Here is a 23,732-nt window from a genome sequence, read left to right as displayed (position 1 = left end):
TTCAAAGCTTAAAAAAGGAATACAGAAGATGTTTGAGGAAGAAAGTAGGCGCAAACACAAAGCTGACTTATTTATTTCAACTAATAGTACCATTTTTGTATGTGTTTGAGATTGAGCAGCATTCCAAATACAAACAAAAAAAATTTTACTCAGACTTTCGCCATATATATTGCAGTTTTTGGTTCGCATACAACTGGTTCATTAAATCTCCGTAGGAATTACGTGCATGGAGCCCTTTCTATTATAAACAACGCTGCAATAATTGCAGTGGCCCTGTATATATGCAATTATATTCTAAGGTTTGCAGATATCGAATAAAAAGGAATTCTGTAATCGATTGTGCCAACTCTAAGCGAAAGTATTCCATTCATATTCGGTATAGTCGGATAGCTACGCGCCTATAATTTTGAGAATTACGTAGTGTAAAAAGCGAAGAACAGAATCCACTGCTTCCATTGTGTACTCTGTACACAAATATACCAACGGAAAAACTAGTGAAGGCAAGAGAAAAGTGAAAAGGATCTTTCGCCAATGCATCTGAGCAAATTACTAGACATCAAAGACAACTACGTTCTCGCGCCCTCCGCAGGTCTTCGGGCTCTGGTTCGTCGACTGCCCGAAATGTGCTCGAGATTCTATAAGTGATTTACTATGCCCGGTTCGTTTCCTTCGCTGCACCCGAGTATTTTCGAAGGCTTCACAACCTTCTTGCTTAGTACTTGTACAATGAAATAATCGTGAATTTAGCGCCAATAACGAGGTCACATATATGGGAGGACATGCACATTGGCGCTAAATTCATAATTACTTGACACCACCACCAACAATCTCAGCTGCAAGTACTACTACTAATGTTGCCGCTGTGACCGACACCTTCCAGCTGCGCGTTCCATGGGTCTTGTCATATGGCCACTTTGAGGCTGCGATGCACGTTTTTCTCGATGATTCTTAAGTCGCTATGGCGTCGGGCGGCGCGCTCCCATCGTCGCGATGGCTCTACAGCCGCTTCGGGGCTCCGCCGCAGGCTGCTTTGTTGGCTCTGCTTTGAATGACGTTTGGTACCGACGATGCCGTCGGCGGCCACCCCCGCCGCACAAGAACAGTTGTGGAACTCAGCTAACGGCTTCTCTGTTACGTACTAACGGGAGAGAAGGCCGACTAAAAAAGAGGTGTTTTTAACAAGCATTAAGCGCTTTGGCTTCTGTAAGGAAGCCGCAGCGACTCATACGTAGAAACAACATTGTTTTGGTCAGGGGCTTTTCTTTTTCTTATGACGCCAATTTACTAGCTGGCCACACCAGGTGTCGTAAAACTATCGATTTCATTGGCAGTGGAGAAGAAGGAGAGTGAGAGGCGGATTCGATTTTGAGAGATCCCTAGCGGAAAATACCACTTATGACAAGGGGTCACTCTGGGTACGCTCGCAAATATGGTTTCGCTTCGCGTTTTAGTGTCCCTACGAATAATATTGACCAGCTATTGAAATCCAGATCCCTGTAGTGAGACATTAAATTTTTCTAGAAGTCTTGTTTGCTCTTTCAGGAAATCGCTCTCGCTGACGACTGCGTCAGCGAAAGCGTCCTTGTGGTCACCTACTTGCTGACGGTCTGTACAGCCGGAAATTTCATTGGCGCCGGCATACGGGACCTCGTCGTTTCCAGGCCAAACTCTGTTCACGTAAGTTTCGATCGCATACACCACGCAGGACTGGGACACTCTCTGTCGATGTCCTCCAGGCCAGACGCAGACAATCGGCCATGGATTTCAATCTTAAAGTAATGGAGTGCTAAGTACTTAACTCATCACCTAAACAATCAAGTACGGAAGGAGACGGATGTGTAACATCCCTTTAACCGATTGTGTCACATAGTAGTGGTGTAGAAAACCGCGTGTGCTACCTCATGGCGTCAAGACTGCCAAATTCGAGGCCCTCGCTGTGCATTAGGCAAGATGAGGCTCCAAGGCTCCAATGGGGCTCATTATTTTGCCAGTCACAACCATGTAAAGAAATAGGCAATGATTTCAGAGAGAGAGAAAGAGAGAGAGAGAGAAGTCATAAGGGAAAGGCAGGTAGGCAGGTAGGTCAACTAGGCTTTGGCCGGTATGCTACCCTGCATTGGGGAATAGGGAAAGGGGATTAAAAGAGGAGGAGGAATAAATAAGTTCACAGTTCGCACTGTTACACACACAAGGGCGCATCAGTGAGTCATTGAAACGTGGTTATACAGGCTGGTAGATTTCTAGAAACCCACAAGCGCCTTTCTGGCCTTGCACATAGCAGACGCACGAGGCCACGTACCCAACATCTTCTCCTCTGTGAAAGGACGGTCGCCTTAAGTGCTCCAAAGCTGTACGAAAGTCACTCCTCTCGTCTTCGTACGTTGGGCAGTCACACAGGAGATGTTTGGTCGTTTCTTCGACACCACATCTGCTGCAATTGGGACTGTCTTCCATTCCAGTTAGGACTGAGTAGGCCACAAAACTTTGGGGAATAAGGGAAGGCATGAAACTAATTTTTATCTTTGTTTGAAATGAGATAAAGGGAAGCCTTTTTGTGTTTCTTTGCCTTCTTATGCACAGGTTTACCAAGGGTTCATGGACGAGGACAGCGTATCGGTCTTCTCCAAGATAGCATGCCTGTCTCTCTACCCGTAAGCAAATCCAGGAAAAATGTTTGCCGTTGTGATCATGTCTTGTTTAGGTGTACTCAAACGGCGTTCTTTCCTTTGGCGCAGTACGTTCCGAGAAGCGAGGAAGAAAAAGAAATCTTCGATGCTGGAAATTCCGTTGCTGCGAAGGGGCTTCCGTTGCAAATACATGGTAGAGGCCCTCACGTCGCGGATGTCAAAAGGGTATGACAGAAATTTACCCCATTAGTGCAACTATATTTAGAATGTTGTTACAGTTCAATTAGTTGACTAAGCAAATACGAATGATGTGCGGCCATCTTTAATATAGCTCTTCTGTCGCTCCTAAAATATACGTTCTATTTTATTTACCTTGCTTTGAACCTCTGCTGTCCGCCTGGCCTTTCTTCTCCCGACAATTTTTTCGCTAAGCACGATGACCTAATGCTAAGACAACTTCTACATTAAGTTGCACAAGGCCTTGAATCATTAGCAGAACTGCGAGGCGATTTCATAAAATGCTCAGAACGGATACGAAGCAGATACATGCACAGCTGCATGAAAGTGCTTGAATCATGTTCTTGCCGTCAGCTTCTAAAAAAATGAGGCTATTTTTGATCGGACCCTTCATTCGTCATTGGCGATTAAAAGTAATATTGAAGAGCATTCGAATGCTACGAGATGACCTTGAAATCTAGGATACAGATCGACATCGACTCACTGACCCTCCACCCCACAACGCTGAGTATTCATTTATGTGCTAATAAAATAAATTTTCTTAGCATAACAAACATCAAGAGGCGATGACATTGCCCACCTACATGGAAACGTTGCTTTCAGCATCTAACCGTCGTATTAGAGTAAAAAGTGAGATTCTGGCATTATTAACACACGAATAAGCAAGGAGAGTACATTTGGTTAGTTATTAACGCGGGTGATTGTTTATCTGTTTCCAGTGACCATATTTCACCGGGCCCCTTTTGGGAACGCTGGCTACAGGCTGTAGCTTCCCTCGTTCGCTCACTGTAGGTTATAGCAAAGGCAGCAATTCAAGGAATACACAACTAGCGTGTTTCGTGGCCGGGAAAAGGAAACAGACTCTGAAACGTCATTTTCGTCCATATCTAAGGATATAGGCCTTGAGCCAAAAGAGCCAAAAGACCCTTGAGCCAAAAGAGAAGCGGAAATGTGTTACACACGCTCTAGCCTATAGTGTGCTTAGATACGGAATCACTGTTTATGGTCACTGCACGGTTCTCTGGAAGCGGAGGGTGAATTCGCTTCTGCGTACTTTTAAAGAGTATTGCCTACGACCTGCCCATTGGTTATAACATTCATATTTTTAAAAGATTAAACCTGCCAAATTTTAACGCTTTGTTAACAGAAACTATTGTGTTTAAACATTCTGGTACAGTCAGTTCACCATTCAATATGTTCCTGCACGTGATTTAAGACTAAAATACCGTTACTACATTCCTCGCTCCTCAACACGGTACGGGAAGCGTGCACGTCAATACTATGTACCTGCCTGTTTCAATAGTATACCACCTAGTGTATTCCGCATGAGAACAAAATACACAATGAAAAAATTTTTGCGGTATGTCTCCGCGTTGCTTCCTGCCCCAAAATATTTTATCCAGTGTGACTGTCTTAATTTCGCATTACCGTCATCCCTTTTGATGTTGTAATATTTATGTCTCTATATTTGTCTCCCTGTGTTGTTAAATTTTTCTTTTTTTGTTTGTCGAGTTCGTTGGAACATCTTTATTTTCCTTTGTTTTGCTAATGTTCGCTGTCTGTCAGGCGCTGCCACTCAAGCCCTTGGCTAGGCTCTGGTAGGCCTGATTTTGGAGTACGAGAATTGATATGAATGAAAGCACTATTTAGCTATATATACCCTCTTGTAGCCCGAAGGCAATTTAGGGGCGCACTAATTTCGGGTTGGAGGGACGATGAAGGATCAGTTAGGCCAAAACTGTGAGTCACAATTCTAACTTTGCTTAGAAAAACAAGCAAGAGTCAGAATGCAACGGAAGTGCGGGCAGCTCTTGCGCCGAGCAAGAACTTTGTAACCGTAGTCACTTTTTTCGTCAGGGAAAGTCCTAGTGTTGGCAACTTAGTGAAAACGTCCCCAAATTTAGAAAGAGCTTTAGTCACCATAATGACCAGCTTGCCTTTTTTTTTGGTCTTGGTGACGTAACTGGCCGGTGAATTACCTTGGTAAGATCTCTCGAGGGACTTTCGCCAAGTTCAATGACCCCCTCCCCCCCCCCCTTATACGTGATCATGAGTCATTGTGCATGCACATACACTCGAGCGATAGAGTTGAATCTCGAAATTGACAATTGACGAGAACTTTATTGAGGTGTCCTGAGGAACATGACTTCGGCTCCCCATTCAAGTTGGTGGCTGCGCCCACGACGGGACCGGAAGATGGTGACTCTATGCAACGAAGTGGGCCCTCTGAACGGCCTGTAGTTGGTGCGTGAATTCCGAGCTCTTCAGTAAGGCATCCCACTTGGACTTGTATTGAAGTGAAAAGTTTTTGTGACGCGGCTTGGTGACATGGTCAAAAGAAAAGAAAAATGTCGCCAACACTGTCGTGTTCCCTATTAGAAAGGTTGACACTAGGCTGAAGTTGTTGGCGCACATTTAATAAAACCAAGTGTCCGACTTCTTATGAACCCTCTTACTTTGTATACCTTCGCTACTTGTCTCAATCGCGTCCCCTTGCTGATCGATGCCTAAATGTCTACGACAACACCTAGGCTGTACCTCATGCAGTGGGCCACGGCTATTCGAGGTGCCTCGTACTGTAGATTACGCACGCCATTCCTTGGTGGTGTTGTGGAATCGTACTTTCTTGTGTTTCTCGAAAAGACGCAGGCCTCGGTCGAGGAAGCCGGCTTTCCTGACCAACGTGTTCAAGGTGCTGCGGATCGACGTGCTGCGTCTGACGCTGTGCACCGTGGCCTACTTCTTTTGCATCTTTGCAAGGGTTCCTGCACTCGAGTAAGTTACCTCCTTCGCCAACTTGAGCTGAGGCGCTACTCTTTTTTGGGCGCTGTTCGGGTTTCATTCATTGTTCGAGTGGCCAAGTGCAACGTCCCGAGGAAACACGCAGCCCATCAGGGGCGCCGTTGTAGAGAGAGAGAAAGAAAGAGTTTACTGAGAACTGAAGACGTCAGCCTCGGTATATGCGTGGTTTGCTACTTCTTATGATGTGTTTGATACAACGAAGAGTAAAATAATACCGGTGGCTGAGATGACAAAAAAAAATAAGCTATCAATAAACAAATCAAGCCCAGATGACCAACAAAAGAAAAAAAAATACTATATATAAGACCTGACTGGCGTAACTATAGCAGCTGTGCCTTTGTGGCTTCGATTGCATTTCAACTTTTGTGCCAGGGCCTTAAAGAATCACTGACCTGTATTTGTTCGCGTATACTGAGTAAAACCTTTGCTGCTGTCCAGGCGGTAACACAGTGGCGACATTGGCATAGCGCGTGCTCAATATTCACAGGTAGTTTATACTCGCTACATTGTAGTGAACTGAGCATACCTCTTTACGCAGTAGTAGACGACTCCGAATTAGTTGCCTCGGATTTCTTACGTGTGCCGAAAGTTTTTACCCTACGTCCCCGTCTCTACGTGGTCATTGCAGCTGGGTAGTTACCGAGCGTACATAGATACAACATAAATAGATACAGAGACCCCGGAAAGTGAGTGAAGTGCTATAATAATGCCGATGGAATTAACGCAACAGTAATTTGCCATAACGCGCACATAATCTCTTTATTTACTACGAAGCTTACAGTAACGTTCTCGCATGTACATGAACAGGAGTTCGCATGCACATGAACAGAATTCTGCAGGGAGCTCACCTCGCATTTTGTTTTGCTCAGCGTAGTTTGCCTGTATAATCCGCTATAATATTCATGATATAAACAGAGGAAACATCAACCAGAAGTTGATTCTAGCTTCGTGAAGCGTGTTGCAGGGATCCTTCGATGAGTAATCATGCAATCAGTAGCGAAATTCCTCGTATAGTAGCCAGCTCGTTAAAAAATTAAAATTAATGGAGTTTCGGTGTTTTGTTTGGGAAAACTGCGATCTCATTATAATGCATGCCGTTGTGAGGGTGTCCGGATTAAGTATGAAAACCTAAGGTTCTTGAACGTGCGCTTGAATGTTAGTACACGAGCGTTTTTGCATTGCGAGAGGGGAGATGGTATGAGGTCGCGAGGTGGAAGGAAACGAGAAATGTGGTTGTTTTGCATATTTACACGAGTGGATTCGGACATGGGAGCACAGTCCATGCCGGAGCAGTTTAAATGTCTGAGCTTACTGCATGTCCGAGTACACACACACATATCAGCACACACATCATTGTAGTAAAGGCGTCCGCTTTCAAAAACAGTCGTCTTTCCCGGCTTGCTAGACCAGGGAATCGGATGACTGTTTCGCCCATTCATAATGGTCGAACTGCTCGAAAAAAAAATCACACCCATGACGTCTCACCGTTCCGTCGGATCCCGCCTCGGATGTTGCGCGATCGCCCCCGCGTACGACGCTACCACGTGACATTTGGGAATCTGAAGTCCACGCTGCTCCCACGGAAGTCCTCGATGTCACCACGGAGGGAGCTTCTCGTTGACCCGTCAACAGTGGGCACCGGGCTCCGTTCTGTTCCAGGTGGGCGCTGGTCGAGCGGTCGCTTCGCGGGAAGCATCCAAGGAATGTCCATTGCCGCTTTAGACATAGCAGTAGCCAGCTCGTCCAGTGATGACTTAGAAGCAATGCTCAGTTACTAAGAAATACTTTTTTGCTTGGTGCCGTTGGCTGTAGCGCGTCAACTGATGTATGTTAATGATGTATGTTAATGTATGTCTTACTCACGCTAATGCTGGACGCCAAAGACACAATGTATTTTCGTTCGGGGAGGAGAGAGCTATTAAAGCACGCCCTATCGTTTTCTCTCTACCTGCCCCATCAACCCCTATGATAAATAAGATTATTATTATTATTATTATTATTATTATTATTATTATTATTATTATTATTATTATTATTATTATTATTATTATTATTATTGGGATACCAATTATATCGACACTCCGAGCGTTTATTTTTTTGCCGGCGTCGTCGCCGTGAGGTTCCTTATAGATTTAGGCATATGTGTGCTGTATGCCACGCCATGCTATACTACATTCCGTATGTGCAGGTTTTATATTACCTCTCCATTCTATCCCCAAGGTTGCTCATACCAGGTCTTACATTCTTGACAAATTTATTCCTCAAAATTTTCAGACTGGCAGCCCACAAACAAATGTCATGAAACAGAACACCTTCAGCTCATCTCTTTTCCCTTGTAGTGCGAGACAGTAACAAAGTTTCAACCTGAAAATAATGTGATTTTATTGGCGCGGCGGTGTATTGCCTCCGGGTTCGGCCTAGAATAGAGCTGTTAAACATACCTGATACGGAAAACTGGTGGTAAAGTCGCTAAGAGAGACGTTGCATGACTGTAATTCATAAACATAAATGAAATTTTCTGCTGGAAGGATTCAAACAGACGACCCCTAGCACAACAGATCGTTTTCAGTTAGCTTACGCTAACTTCAATTCATGCTGTTACTGCAGCTTCGAGTCTTACACTCTTCTAAAATGTTGCTATCGCATTCATTGCTTCGCATTTATGGCGAGACTGTGATATTTTATTATGATTATTATCGTAATTAGCACGTCCTTGATTTCATTGTGAACAAGGCTCCCGTCAGGGGAGCCGGAACGTCTTGCATTCTTTCAGTGGTCGGTGTCCTTCTTTTTACCCTTCTTCATGATCATTATCATTACTTCCTTTTCTTTTTTTAGACTTGTTATCAAGACCAGCGGCGAAAGCGACATGACCATAGCATCGCTGCTTTTCGTTGCAACTTGCGTGGGAGAGTGGCTCATTTCTTCTTACCACATGGAGTTACTGGCTGTCCTTGGCATCCGCATGAGAGCTCTTTTTCAAGGAATAATATTCCGAAAGGTATTCATCTGTTCACCTATTTCTACTCGCACACTGAGTGGCAAGCCGACATTGCCATCGGTCGTTAGTCGGTGGGACCAAAGGACGGACGGACGTCCTCTGATCGCTAGCCGATCGGGCAAGCGTTTTGTGGTCGTCAGTCGTTCGATCAAGCGGATGGAATTCATTCATGCGATGTTAATGAGATTGGCATTCTTTAGAGACATCTTTTCGCTTGCCTATGTAACCGCTCTCCCGCCAACTTGAGTCACCGAACAGCCCGGGTTCTAATGGGTGCAGCATCGGGTGGCTGTTCTGTGCGAGCAGGTTTCGATACCAACCGTAGCACCAACTTGGGTCGCTCGTTATGTAACGTTATTCAACAAACCTTTTTCACCTAAACTGGGGACCCTGGGTATGGGCCCCTGGGTATGCGCCGTTCTTCAGTGACAAAAAAAAATATTTCGCCCGGCGCTGGGCGGAATCGGACCCAGGTCATGTACACTCAGAAAATCTTGCCTGAATATATATTCATATTCACGCCATGCGCGGACTTCGCGGCGGTGCCTCTAGATGGCGCAGCGGGTTCAGTGGGAAGCGCGAGAGAGGAACCCGACGCATACTTTGTTTGTTGCTCGTTGACTCGGCAATCTAGCTTATCTGTCTCCTCGGTGGCCTCCATTAAGAAAGAAGTTTCCATCTGTGATTCCAAAACCTTCTACACTCTAGTATCAAACTATGACTGGGACGCGTTTTTAAAAAGTGTTGCACCAGCCGATATCTACGACAGGCTCGTTGAGGTATTACACCGGCTTAAGAAGGCGGCCACACGCATCGTACTCGTCAAACAGCGTAACAAGGAAAATAAATGGATGACTTCAGAAATTCTGGCTCCATTAAAAGAAAAGGACCTTCTCTGGGTGCAAACTAAACGTTACCCCGCCTCTGAAGCGATGCGGTCAAAATTCAAAGAAGCCAGAAATAGGGCAAATGCGATGATTCGTCGCGCCAAGCGAATGCATTTACGGAATGAATTTAAATCCGCTCGGACAGACACCAGAAAAACATGGTCCTTAATAAATAACTTTAGAGGTGCTAATAAGCACCGAAATCGCGAATGTGATTTCGCTTCTTTTGGAACTAATGACCGTAGTCTTGCTAATGATTTTAATACTTCATTCTCTCGAGTGTCGGGTAATGCATCACCGCTTCCACCGTTGTGTACTTTGCATAATAGTACATTGGAGTCCGCTCACTTGCCTTTACTGGCCGAAGACGAACTTAGGTCACTTATCTTTAGCCTAAAGTGTAATAAATCACCAGGTATAGATGGAATTCACGTAAGTGACCTGCGTGCCATCTTTGGTGTCATCAAGGATGTGTTGCTGTCGCTTTTTAACAATATCATTTCCAGTGGTACAGTCCCATTAAATATGAAAACTGCTGTAGTAATTCCACTTTATAAGGGAGGAGCACATAATAGAACAAAAAACTATCGCCCAATTTCTGTGTTGCCCTGCTTATCTCAAGTATTGGAAAAACATTTATTACTAACAATGACAAGTTTCTTGGATAAACACGGGATTTTATCCTCTTCCCAGTATGGTTTCATCCCTGGAAAAGGTGCCCAATCGCTTCTTGAAGATCTCTCTGACGTGTTGAACTTGTCTTTCGAACGTAATCAGATCGTATGTGCCGTCCTCCTTGACGTCAGCAAAGCTTTCGATAGCGTGAGTCATGGTATTCTATTAACCAAGCTTTCAATATTAGGATTTCGTGGCACATTCCTGACGCTTCTGGAAAACTATCTGCATCACAGGCGCCAGCAGGTTTCACTAGGGCTGGCTAAAAGTGATTTCCTTGTAATAAAATCTGGTGTCCCCCAGGGGTCTATACTCAGTCCACTGTTATATAATATTTATGTGAATGACCTTGCTGATATGGTACCTGTAGGATTGTATCAGTATGCAGATGATACTGTCATTATAGCTCAATCAACGAACTTTAGGCATGCTATTACTTCCTTACAAGCAATGGCTACTAAGGCTATGGACTGGTTTTGTGCTAACTTAATCAATATTAATACGTCAAAGACAAAACTTATTTGTTTTCACAATCCTCTGAAAAAAATAGACATTGATTACCCATTTGTACTACACAATTCAATGTGTTCTCCATGTCTGTGTAAACCTTTAGATTATGTGACTTCTGTAAAATACCTCGGTTTGTACTTTGACAGTGATCTTTCCTGGAACTCCCACTTAGATTATGCATGCAAACGACTAAGTGCGGTATCTTGTGTGCTTTACTGCTTGAGATATTATATGCCCCTCTCTGTTCGAAAAGTTGTGGTACATGCGTTGTGTTATAGTGCATTAAGGTACGGCATAACTGTTTATGGTCATTGTGCAATTCGTTGGCAAACTAGGGTCAACTCTATTCTCCGTTCTATACTAAAGAACATCAGCTATGATTTAAATCTTCATGAGAAAAGTGACGTTTTCAAAACCTTATTTATGCCGGACTTTAATCAACTACTGCTGGAAACTGTTGTGCTAAAACTCTTCTGGGAAAGTAATTTCAGGGTGAAGTACGTTCCCTCACGTTGTTTGCGGCCTAAGAATCTTTACCTCGTACCCAGGCGTTGTACAAGATATGGCAGGAGAATACGAGACTACTATGTTCCTGTATATTTTAACAAATTGTCTCAAACCGCCTTGCGCGCTCGAACAAAATACAAGTTAAAAAAGGCACTCAGGCAAATTGACTAGTCGCCTCAGGGAATCATTAGTTTTTTTTTTTGCTTTTTAATTTTTTTCTCATATACTACTTTAAATGTGAAAAGTACATGTCAATTGAATAATTGCTTGTTCCGCTGCCTTCCAGGCACTGCCGCTCAAGCCCTGTGTGGCTTTGGCAGGCCTGTTATGTACGCTGCTTTTTTGTGACTTTGTGGAATAAAGTATTATTATTATTATTATTATTATTATTATTATTATTATTATTATTATTATTATTATTATACACGCGTCATACATAACACGTCTCTGCGGCAGCAATACAGTGCGTCACTACATTGCTTTAATCATCATCACGCTCATTACCGTCGACATTCATTGTGATGCAGGTTCTGCCGGAATTTTGCAGCAGCCTATAGTTGGTCGGGCTTTTTCGCGGATTCGTCCTCACGGGAAAAAAGAAATAAGCTTCAGCGATTGAAGCAAGAAGTGCATCGCTTCTTTGGTATCAAGCATACAACATACAGCACAGCATTCCTTTCAATGCAGAACAAGCGCAAAACAGGCATCCAAACCATCCACATAATGAACGATAAGGTGCTGCTGGTAACAATGCGAAGCACGTAGCGCTCGTCGCATACGTTTCCCGGTAAAGATTACTGTTGCGCAAGCTGCCACTGCGACGGCAGCTTGCGACATCGGGAGTGACGTCACTTGCCTTTCATACATAAAAGTGCCAGCCTAGCAATTGATTTTATTGTTGTTGCAGCACTGCTGCGGGTAGGCAATACATAGTTAGGAATGCCGAGGAGTAGCGTGAATACGAGGAGCATCAAAGGGAAAACAAACGACAATACGACCAGTGGCGGCCTGCTGCTGCTGGTCGTACTGCCGTGGAATTCCAGCACAGGGGAAGTCCGCGCGTCCACATTCTCCAGTGACTGAATAATGCGCCCGAGGAGGAAATCAGCTATAAAGCACTGCGTCCCCCTGCCGGAGTTGTAATACTGGTTTCCGAAAGCTTCGCTGGACAACTACTTTCGCAGAGCTGCGATGGCGAGTCAATTTTTCGCCCATCGTAATGACAAGAGTTGAACTACAACTTCCCTTTAATGCGTTAGCATTCTTGGGGTGCTTCACGCATTCTCCAGAATCTATCTATCTATCTATCTATCTATCTATCTATCTATCTATCTATCTATCTATCTATCTATCTATCTATCTATCTATCTATCTATCTATCTATCTATCTATCTATCTATCTATCTATCTAATTAACTAACTAACTAACTAACTACCTACCTTAAGTCACTGGGTATGTGCTACTCGGTCTGTGCTGGTCTTCAATGAGCCTCTTTGATGACAGCTTGGGTCTCGGGGTACTGCCAGGTGTTTGCCGCTCTTTAAAGAATGTCTTCAAGCCCCCATCACTATCGTCGGCCCACGAAGCTGTGAAGGCACTTTTGTCTTTCTTGAGAGCGACTGGCCTGTATGAACGCTTTTGACTTGTTCAGTCGCTCGAGTCCACCACGTGCTCGAGTCCACCACGGCTTTGGCGCCAGAGTAGCGCGCGTCAGACTGATGGAAACAAAGCGCTGCATGAGCGGAGATCTGTGTGCGGCGGCTGCTGCGGATTTCGCTCACGCGTATCCCACGCGCCGCCTCTCGCGATCGTCCGATTAGCGAGGCAGTCGCGCCATATTTCGCTCCGCTTGCAATGTGCCGCATGAGACAGATTGTCCGCGCCAGCCAATATATCACCGAAATGAAAACACGTACACAGCTGCGCTCAAATTTTGCATTAGGGAGTATCGCACTCGTCGGTGAAGTTTTCTTTCGTTACCTCTGATGAGCGTTGTAGTAAAAACTCGTGCGGATTCGTCCTACATCCGGGACGTGCAGGCGACGCTGCTCTCCCCCGCGGCTGCCCAACCTACCGGCTGCGTGGCCTCCCTTCTGGGTGTGGACTGCCTGCAGCTGTGCAACTTCGCGTACGCACTGCCGCTGCCCATTTGTGGCACCCTGACGCTGCCGCTGCTCTTCTGGATGCTGTCGGAGAGGGCCGGAGTTGTGCCGGCCATCTGCTGCGCCGCGTGGGCGCTGGTCACGCTCCTCGCACCCTTGGCCTCACTGTACGCACAAAAGCGCATCTGGGTGAGCATCGTGTACGGTGTCTTTGCACGACGGTGTCAGACCTTCGAATCCCGACTGTATAGATTTTGGTTGTGCATTGCCAGAGTTAGCCACCTTGTATTGATCGAAAATCCTCTGCGAGCAATCACGAGAGGAAGGACTGCTATGATGCAGGAGCAGGCTCCGCCATCTGGGTGTGAATTTTCGAATCTCATAATTCTCGGAATTCTCATTGTCTGAACTACCGGTAGACGTTTTCATAATTATGATGGTAACGCAGCTGAGTCAATATTCATGATCGAATGACGTCGGCGTTGACGTCCGTGGGGTGACGTTGTTTAGAAAAGAGTACTCGCGGTCATCACTGATGTAGCGGTACATAAGCATTTTCAAAAATTACACCTATATTAATGCTGAGTAATGCGTCAATATCAGTTTAGAGAATTCCATACAATCTTAGCTGTTCATTCGCCTGGCTTAGCCTGCAAACTCTCCGGTTCTGCGAAGTGCATGCGCCTGCGAAATGCATGCACGAGACTCTCATAGGCTGTCTCGTAATATATTCAGATGACCTGGGAACCAACGTGCTTTGTGGAGGGGTAGTGGAATTTCACCAGAATGCCCCAGTGTTTCACTATTACGTATAATCGTGAGTAAGTTTTGATGAGTGATTTTGACACCACTTTGTTCGTCTCTTTCCCATTCAGCTGATTACGGTGGTGCGCGTGGCCACCGTCGAAAGATGGCGCGACATATGCACGTCCCGAAATTCCTGGCCACGTCTAGTTGACTGTCGCACTCACCTTATTTGGTTTGCTTGCTTAAACGTGTGTTGAGGTTCAGGGAAACGGGCGGGATGTTCATGTGTCTTGCTCCCCAGGATGTGGAAATTAAGGCCCGTGACGAGAGGCTCAAATCCATGACGGATCTGCTGTGCAACATCCGCGTCGTGAAGATGTACGCCTGGGAAGACGCCCTACAGGCGAATGTGCTCAGCTGGCGGAAGGCAGAGGTCAAGTGCCTGCTTGCGGTTAACTTGCTCGACGCTGTCCTGGACTCTGTGTGCAGTTCCTGCAGCACCGTGGTACGTCACTCAGCGGAACGGTCAGTGAAGAAACTTCAGAGGCCGTATTGTCGATCGATCAATTTTGCAGCGTTAACTCTCAACCGACATTGATTGGGTAAATCAGTGAAAGCGGATTCAACGAAATCTACGGCTCACAGCCTGACAGCGTTGTTTTACCAATAGAGGAAGGAAACTAACTAGGACTGATCATTGCGTCATACAGCCGGCTTCGCAAGCAAACTGAATGACACTTTATTAACGTCTGTGAACGCTCACAAATTAGCCTTTACATAACTAATGATCTGTCATGAAATATGCATACTAATTATATTACTGCTAATGTTCATCGCATGTTAGGATGTCTTCGTCGTAACTTTTCTACTGTTCTTACTTCGGTAAAATTGACACTTCACAAAACCCTAGTTCGCTCAAAACTAGAATACGCATCTGCCATTTCGGATAACAATCAAGCATCACTAGCCCTAAACCTGGAAAGGATTAAAAATCGAGCAGCTCGCTTTACTTTTAACTATTCCCGCCGTACCAGGGTAACTTGTATGAAAAAAGAACCCTGAATCTGCCAGACCTTTCATTATGTCGCAAATGGGCTCTCCTTTGCCTATTCCACAAGTTTTATCACTGTAACCACGGGCTAAAGAAGCGAGTTATCACCCCACCTATCTACGTTTTATCCCGTTCTGACCGCAGATATAAAGTTGCCGTCCCATCCTGCCGAACGAACAAGTATCATGATTCCTTTTTACGCCGCACAAGTGTCGACTGGAACCATGTTCCTGCCTCCATCATTCAGATCGCAGATACTTCATCATTCAAAACAACAGTCTACCACGCTATCGCTTAACGTTTTTTTCCTATACACCACTGTCTGCATATTACTTTGCTTTGTTACGTACCACTCCTTTCTGTAGTGCATTCGGGCCTTGAAATTATGTAGAATAAATAAATAAATAAATAAATAAATAAATAAATAAATAAATAAATAAATAAAATGTCCGTGAAGCCATCCACTTCGCGTATTTCTGTCTCAAAAAGTCGGCTTGGCACGTGATCGTGCGCTTGGCTTACTTTGTTCAGCGTGTTTGGTTCCCGGTAGGTTTTAATCGACGCGCACTTATTTGGGCGGTTTGCCACCCCCTTTGTGCACATTTGTGCTAATATGATGGTGCAACTTCGGCGGTTTATCTAAACGTGGACTTTTATCGTCCTCAATGAATACGTGTGAGTGCGGCAACCGCACCTTGCTGTCGCATATGGTATTTTCGAAAGAGCGCGCAGTGATCGTGGCCAGCGGTGGAAGACACTGAAGCTTACCGCGTCATGATCACGTGCTGGGCCGATTTTTCTTTGCTTCAGACTTGTTACGTAATGCTCTCTCCTAGTTCTCTTTTCCTTCAATGATTCTAACGCCGCATGGCTCTCTAGCTTACTGATAGGAGGGCCGGTCGGGCCAGTGACGTGTTCTGCTGGGCGTTACTTTGCGCACAAGTATCCCGGAAAATGATCGATCGCAAATGCGGTCTTTGGAAGCTGTTTTCCGAGAATATTGCCCTTGGTTTAAAGCTGTTATCAGATGAAGTTTCGATACTTCGTACTTGTGCCTTAGCACTGCGTGATTTCAAGCTTGCTTGAAGAAACTTGTTTGTATTAAGAATATTTTTTTAACTCACAGCTGAAAAATTGCGGGGACTGTCGTTGCGCTCCATGTTACAGCTATATACGGCACTTTGCACACGACACACATGCAAGACTAATCTCCTTGCACTACAGAGCATACAACCACAAACACTTCGGACACGTCTTGACCTCCCGAGGTGTCTCCTTCGACAGCTGCAACGATTGTCATTGCACAGGAGCATCCGGTCACCACTCGTATCAGCGTTGGGACGCTAAGAGCGCACATTCTACATCTTTCACGGCTACCATCCAACCATTTAGTCGGTCTGCCAGCGCGAAGACCACAGGATACATACTGTGGTATTGTGATGAGGCACCATGACTCGACACCATGTTGCTTGAAGCCTGCAAAACGCCCAACATCGGCATTGTGGAGACTCCAGAAATTTCACCAGTGTCTCTCAGTTGCTGGGATTGCTAAGAAGGCAGACTTGCCACCGCTAGCCCCGAAGCAGTTGTCCCTGCTTCTCCTAGACGGGTCTTGTTTTGACTCGTGTACATTCACACGGACAGTTTCACCAATTGGCGGCCGCATTTCGATGGGGGCGAAATGCGAAAACACCCGTGTACTTAGATTTAGGTGCACGTTAAAGAACCCCAGGTGGTCGAAATTTCCGGAGTCCTCCACTACGGCGTGCCTCATAATCAGAAAGTGGTTTTGGCACGTAAAACCCCATAATTCAATTCAATTCAGTTTCACCAATTCCAACAGCTCTACCGAATCAGTGGTTGTTCCATCGGACAATTGAAGTTCAATTTCAATATAAATTCACGCGCAATACCACATCGACAGCAGCAGAGCTTACGACTCTTCAAGGTGCACTCGATTACGTGCCCCGGAAGCCAACAAATCGTTGGGCCATTTTCTGCGATTCGAAAGCAGCCCTGTAGTATAAACTCTGCAGTTTGCCTTATGTCATGGGCCACACGAGAAGCTAGTGCACGAAATAAGGCACTCTCATCACAACGCGCTCGCGAAAGGACACGATATTCCATTTTTATGATTGTCGAGTTACTGCGAAATTGTCGGCGACGACAGCGCAGATGAAGCTGCTCGCTCAGCCCATCGGAAGCATCGGCCGGCGCCGGTACCGCTAAGCAGAACGGATGCTGTGTGGCAACTTCAATCAATTGCTCTCCACATCATACTTCTACGATGTAATTCATCAGGTTTCACCAACTCACGCTTGCAATCACTTGACCCTAACTTGTGACTCAGCCTGCCACCTGGACCCTCCCGTCGCTAAACAACTTTACTGTGTCGCTTATGGTCGGACGTTAAACTTACGAGTACAAATGCCTATTCATTCCTAAGAGGAATGGCCAACAGTGCACCTTGTAATTTGTGCGGGTGCGACGAGACTCTAGAGCACCTTCTGCGTCATTGCCTATCCTTTGACGCTCAGCGACGTAGTCTACCAGCTAAAATCAGTCTCTTAGATAATGAAGTGCTCTCGGAGGTAAAGATCATGGGACCATGGTCTACATTCTTGCATGCGAAAGGCCACAAAACTCATTCTGCACTTCATCAAGGCTGCTGGACTGTGAGAGCGCTTGTGAGAGTGAACTTTCCTCTGCGACTAGCTTTGTGAATGACCGACTCTTTATTGTTTTTCTTCCCTCTCCTTCTTATCTTTTATTCTCCTTTCCCTCTCCCCACGTGTAGGTTAGCCAACAGGGCATGTCCTTGGTTAACCAGCCCCTACCCTTCATTTTTGTTTCTCTCGCTCTCAATCGTGCTTTCTATATTAAAATACGATGGTATAAATTAGTGGCTGATTGCTCTTGTCAGTTGTCCATGGGCATAAACGTCCAGTCTTTCTTTCCAGATGATGATCATCCTGTTTGCAACAATGTCAGTGTTCGAACCTGACCGTGTCCTCAGTCCGGAGCTTTCTTTCTCATGCGTGTCGTTGTTGTACATCACCGACTTGACGGGCACTGGCCTTGTTCTGGCCTTCAGGAATGTAAGCAAGGTAAGTTTTTTAGATCTGATAGTGCACTAGGGTGATCATTTTCATTTCAAACCTATTCCACTGGACTATGGGATATCTGTCCACGTTATCCACGTCGATTCCTTGGCACTGCTGTGGTCTAAAACACAAATAAAATTTTGCGATTTTACGTTCCAAACCAACACACACGGTTTACAAGAGATTCCATAATTAGGGGTAATCAATAGATTCCAACCACACGTGGTTGTAAGATTTGTTTGGGCCCGAAGCATGATGTACGATCAGTTTTGCTATATACTGCCGTTTTTGTTTTCCTAACGCTTCTGTTACAGCAGTTGCTGGGCTAAAGATTAATAAATTTATGTGTCGCTGATGTGAAATTTGTTGTGAATGTGCGATAGAAGTAACCTAATACAGACTACAAGATGCGTCAAGCACTTCGTAGAGGAGAAGGCTGCGATAAAGTACAGGAAGTGTTAGCCTAGCAAACGCACGCCTTTAATTACAGCGCCCCAATGCACCTGAGAAAAATAGCGAATTGTTTGGCTCAACTAGCGTTGAGTGCTTCTTATATAGAAGTTATTGCACGTGTAATCAGTTTTCCGTGGCTAAACCTCGGTTGTGGGCCACTTGTAAGTGCATTTCAATAATGGGTCATTGACTTTGATGATATATATTTCCATTTTGCCTATTATGCACCGAATAATTCTTCAACAATTATTGTGTTCTCTTCTAATGATTCATACATACTTGTAGCCCTGAAACTCGGATTATATGTTGATAAGTTAAAAAATATAAAGAAAATGTATATGTCTTTTCATGTGCCTAGCCCTGCCGTACAATTCTAATTGCTTCCATGCTTCAGGCTTCAGTTTCGCTAAAGCGCATTTCTTCGTTCTGCACGGCCGAAGAGTATGACGACGAAAACAAGTCGCAAGCGAAGGATTGCTTTAGAAGGATAGGTACGTGAGTCCTCGGTTTACTTTTTATGATTTTGCAAATTCTGTTGTTCCACTGCTTTATTTTTTGCAGTATGAGTAGCTCTTGGCAACACAGGAGTTATTGACATCTTAGTTGAAATCAAGAAAAAGAAATGGGGGGCATCAGCAGGGCATGAAATGAGGAGGGAAGATAACCGATGGTCATTAAGGATTACGGAGTGGATTTCAAGGAAAGGGAAGCGTAGCAGAGGGCGGTAGAAAGTTAGGTGAGCGGATGAAATTAAGAAGTTTGCAGGGACAACATGGCCACAATTAGCACATGACCGGGGTAGTTGGAGATGTATGAGAGAGGTCTTTGCCCTGCAGTGGGCGTAGTCAGGCTGTTGTTGATGGTGATGATGATTGCTCCGTTAAGGAAATTAGCCTAGCTAATCGAAATACATTCAATAAAATGCTGCTCGTTGCAAGACGTTGAGGAATCGGTGAGGTTCGACTCACCGCAGGAAGTTACCAAGCGAATGACTCACTCATGCCGGACAATGAGGACTAAGTCGTTCGCAGAGTAATTACCACGAACAGAAGCGCAACCGAGCGATCGCGTTCGTCCGTGACAATGCCGCTGCAGAGCCTTCCGCGGGTTAGTCCTATAGAGAGAATCGGGGAGCTGGACCGTACGCATCGGCGACCTGCAGCCGAAGCGAAAGGGCAAGATCAAGTGATTTCGGCAGTTGCAGAAACCGTCCTGCGGAAGTTTAAGCAAGGGCACAGCAAGGACGGCGACCATTCCGCGAGAAAGAATCGTCGGCTGGAAGTTGTGCCTTACGAGCACAGAGTCTTATACGTGATTTTCTTTTCTGCTCCCGACAAGCCCGCACGTATTTTTCCTTGTATAATCGCAGCAGGTGATAAAAAAAAGGTGTCCGAAAGAATCACGTCTCGCACTATGTCACATCCACTTGTAGAGGGGTATACGACATATCATTGTCCGGTGGGAAGAGTTATACCGGTAATACTGGTAGGAGTGTGAACAACCGATTCCATGAGCATGCCTCGAACGCAATCAATCAATCAATCAATCAATCAATCAATCAATCAATCAATCAATCAATCAATCAATCAATCAATCAATCAATCAATCAATCAATCAATCAATCAATCAATCAATCAAACAAAAAGAAAACGCATGCATTTGGCGGTACACGTGAACTGTTGCGGCTGTATAGCATTGTTTCAAGATGCACAGATTCCTGCAAAAGCTACAGTAAGCAAGCGCGATTGTTACTGGAATGATTTCACTTAAGAAAGATGGTGAGAGTGTTGCGTTAATAAGCATTCTGTTTCTGTGTATGCGAAATAAATCAGATATCTGGAGGCGTATGCCAGATAGTCAAATGTTTAAAAAAAAATTCTGCTTCTGTTAACGTTCCTGCGCATGCGCCTATCATATATATACTTCATGACGACGTTGCAGAATAAACAATTGACAGTAGCCCTTATCCCGCATCTAACCTTTTTTTGTGCCGTGTCTGTTTTTTTTCTTTTCTTTGCGCTCTTAAAACCTGTCGAAACATTATACCGATTCCATGCAAACTGTAAATTCCTATATGAAATTTACTGGCTTGAAATGTTTTAACTGGTGCACTTTATATTACTGCGATAACTGTCCTTGATGCAGAGTTATGTATTTCTAAATTTCGTGCTCTCATTCTTCTGAAACTTTCCAATTTTAGCAACTTTCTGTAAAAAAATTGATGTCGTAAATTAAAATTTTGCTTCTCGAAGTTTCTAGAATTTACCTTTCTTGTTCAAATGCAACAAATTTCATTCAAATCGATTCAGCGGTTGTATAATGAGATCATTCCTGAGTTCTGCAGGTGGTTGAATAGCGAAATCAAAGCTCCTCCCGACCTTAAAGGCCCCCTCTTAAGAAACCGACAAGAAATGAGTGGATTAGCACATCTTCACGTCCCGAACTTCGATTTACATGCGCGAAGTAATTGTTGCTTGAAAACAAGTTCACTGCCCCCTGTTTAATGGCACGCAAGCATACCCTTTCGCGGATTGCAGTGTTCTTCCAGTGCGCGTTGAAAGAAGATCGCCATTGCGAGTGTCCGCTGAACATATCCGAGAGCAATGCATTCTAGACTCGTCAAACGGTCTCCGAGTATTGGAGCGGGCCATTTCTGCGGGGACTCGTATGGGGACGTTGTATGTGCAGGGGCCGTCAACCTGGAAAATGTCACGGTATCGTGGAGCTCGCTCACGATCAAGGGCGCCGAGCCTCAACTAAAGAACGTCACGCTCGATGTCGAACCCGGATCACTTGTGGGAATCGCTGGCTTTGTCGGCAGCGGCAAGTCTTCGCTGCTCTCCGCCATTCTCGGTGACGCGCAGTGCCTTGAAGGCAGTGTGGCATGCGCGGTGAGTTCAGCGCCGGTTGGCTGTCTCGTAGTTCGTAGCATTAGCTTCGAAATAAAACGTTCCAAATGCGTTTAAGGCTTCACCATGTTTCTTAAAAAAAAAAAAAAAAACGAATGTGTATGTTACAGAGGTTGATTTGCAACAGGGATAAAAAAGGAGATACGTATAAAAGATTGGCTGGTTTCAACAAACAAACGGTCAAACGAGATCACAGGCAGTTCAAAGTGGCACATTGTAGCCTCTACAAACGCAGCTCGCGCAGAAAGTAATGAAAAGTCGCAAAAGATGAAATAATTATAAATTCTGTCGCATTCACTTGCAGTTGACATCTAGTGTAAGTAGCATAATATGCAACATACTGCCTACAAGGTTACACCATAAGTTGTAACAAGATCGAAAACGTTTTAGGCCCACTTCACAGAAACTTGAAACTGCAGCATCGCTCTCTGAACTAGGGTCTGTATTGAGCGAATTGATACGACGTCATCTTAAGCTAGGTAAAGCGCAAGTAAAACAGGGGTAGCGGAGAGAATGAGGTCATACAGAGCGCTCTGTATGAGGACATACAGAGTGCTCTGTATGTCCTCATTCTTTCCGCTATTCGTGTTTTATTTGCGCTTTACCTGTCTTGACTTATCGCTATCGCTTTGTAATAGGTAGTCATCGCAGGCCTTGGTGATACTAGTTGTACCGTAATCACAACAGCCATCTAGTTCTGGGCTTCTTGAGATACAGTTTGCCCGTACTGACCAACACCTGCCAGACAAATCTTCGTGCTCTACAGGCTATTCAAGCTCGGGCTCTCAGGGTTTGTCTTGGTTTGCCAAAATGCACATCGATAGCAGCGACTATTGCGCTTGCTCGGGACCAACCTATACAAACACACATTGCGGTAGAAGTGTTGAGAGTGCACATTAGGCACGTTGCCCGTGCCTGTTCCCACCATCTGGCAACACTACCGTCAGAAAGGCCGCAGGCAGCATTTTGTAGTACGCTTTCGGAGTATTACACCTGCCTCCCGTCAGGCTTCACCCCCGCAACTAAGCCATCGATTCCTCCATGGTGTTTGGCTCGACCCGCAGTGCACCTCACCGTACCAGGAATCAGGAAAAAATCTGAGCTGTCATCACCTGCTCTTAAACAACTAACTCTGCTCCTTTTACACGAGAGGTATGCCGAACACGTACATATTTATACTGATGGATCGGCAACTCTCCAGTGTTCCTCTGGAGCCGTGGTCTTCCCAGCGAAAGCCACCACCATCAGTTTCAAGACATGTCACCCAACGACACCGATGGCCGCGGAACTTGCAGCCCTTCGCGCTGCACTTCGTCTCGTCAGCCAAGAGCAACCTCGAAGATGGTCAATATTCAGTGACTCGAAGGCTGCACTGCAATCTTTGCTATCGGCGCTGCGGCGCGGACCAAACGAACAACTGGTATTTGAGATTAGAGAACTCATTCATACCTTAACTGAGAAAGGACACCACGTGACATTTCAGTGGCTTCCAAGTCACTGCGGAGTCATAGGGAACGAACACGCTGACAACGCTGCTCGGTCGGCTCTTCAAGGGGACAAAGAGGAGCCGATACCGTTATCAAGGACAGATACCGCTCGAAAACTTCGAATTATCAGCCGTGACATCACGTTCTCCTTGTGGAACGCTGGAAGTTTTCACGACTACCGACTCCAGAATCTTGACTACCCTCTACGCCTTTGTATTCCAGCTGGTCTCTGCCGTCGCGAAGCTACCCTGCTTTGTCGACTATGGCTAGGGGTGGCTTTCACCAAGTCTTTCGCTTACCGAATTGGATGGGCCGACGACGCCACGTGTGAGGACTGTGGTAACGAGGAGACTTTTCAACACCTTCTTTGTGACTGTCCTCGATATAATTTGCAGAGAAAATCACTCGCAACCGCGATAGCGCGCTTTGACCAAAGACCTCTCACAGAGGAAGTTATTTTAAAGTACCGCCATCACAAGCCATCGCAGCAGAGGGCGACGAGGGCACTGTTGCGGTTTTTGAGGGCGACAGAATTGGACAGGCGGCTGTAGCCTGAACAGATGTTGATAGTGCGGCAAGTGTCACTGTGCTGTGCGATGACAGTATTCGGTGCCAGTGACCGATTGTGATTG

The 23,732-nt window shown here is 45.3% G+C and overlaps 1 protein-coding gene across 1 annotated transcript in view; it reads left to right on the top strand.

The window, feature by feature from the left end:
* LOC142557609 (ATP-binding cassette sub-family C member 3-like) overlaps window positions 1-23,732 on the top strand; it is a 59,951-nt gene that overhangs the window by 11,199 nt on the left and 25,020 nt on the right. Inside the window, exons 5-14 of the mRNA XM_075669572.1 lie at window positions 1,543-1,677; window positions 2,581-2,651; window positions 2,736-2,852; window positions 5,508-5,639; window positions 8,505-8,667; window positions 13,287-13,538; window positions 14,398-14,601; window positions 18,108-18,254; window positions 19,099-19,195; window positions 21,393-21,595. Coding sequence (XP_075525687.1) covers window positions 1,543-1,677; window positions 2,581-2,651; window positions 2,736-2,852; window positions 5,508-5,639; window positions 8,505-8,667; window positions 13,287-13,538; window positions 14,398-14,601; window positions 18,108-18,254; window positions 19,099-19,195; window positions 21,393-21,595 — 1,521 coding nt within the window. The remainder of the gene's footprint in view (window positions 1-1,542; window positions 1,678-2,580; window positions 2,652-2,735; window positions 2,853-5,507; window positions 5,640-8,504; window positions 8,668-13,286; window positions 13,539-14,397; window positions 14,602-18,107; window positions 18,255-19,098; window positions 19,196-21,392; window positions 21,596-23,732) is intronic.

This window comes from Dermacentor variabilis, chromosome 9 (genome assembly GCF_050947875.1).
Source record: "Dermacentor variabilis isolate Ectoservices chromosome 9, ASM5094787v1, whole genome shotgun sequence".
In the NCBI taxonomy this organism is placed as follows: Eukaryota; Metazoa; Arthropoda; class Arachnida; order Ixodida; family Ixodidae; genus Dermacentor; species Dermacentor variabilis.
Note: the sequence above shows the minus strand (reverse complement) of the source record. Positions and strands in the feature narration are given on the sequence as shown.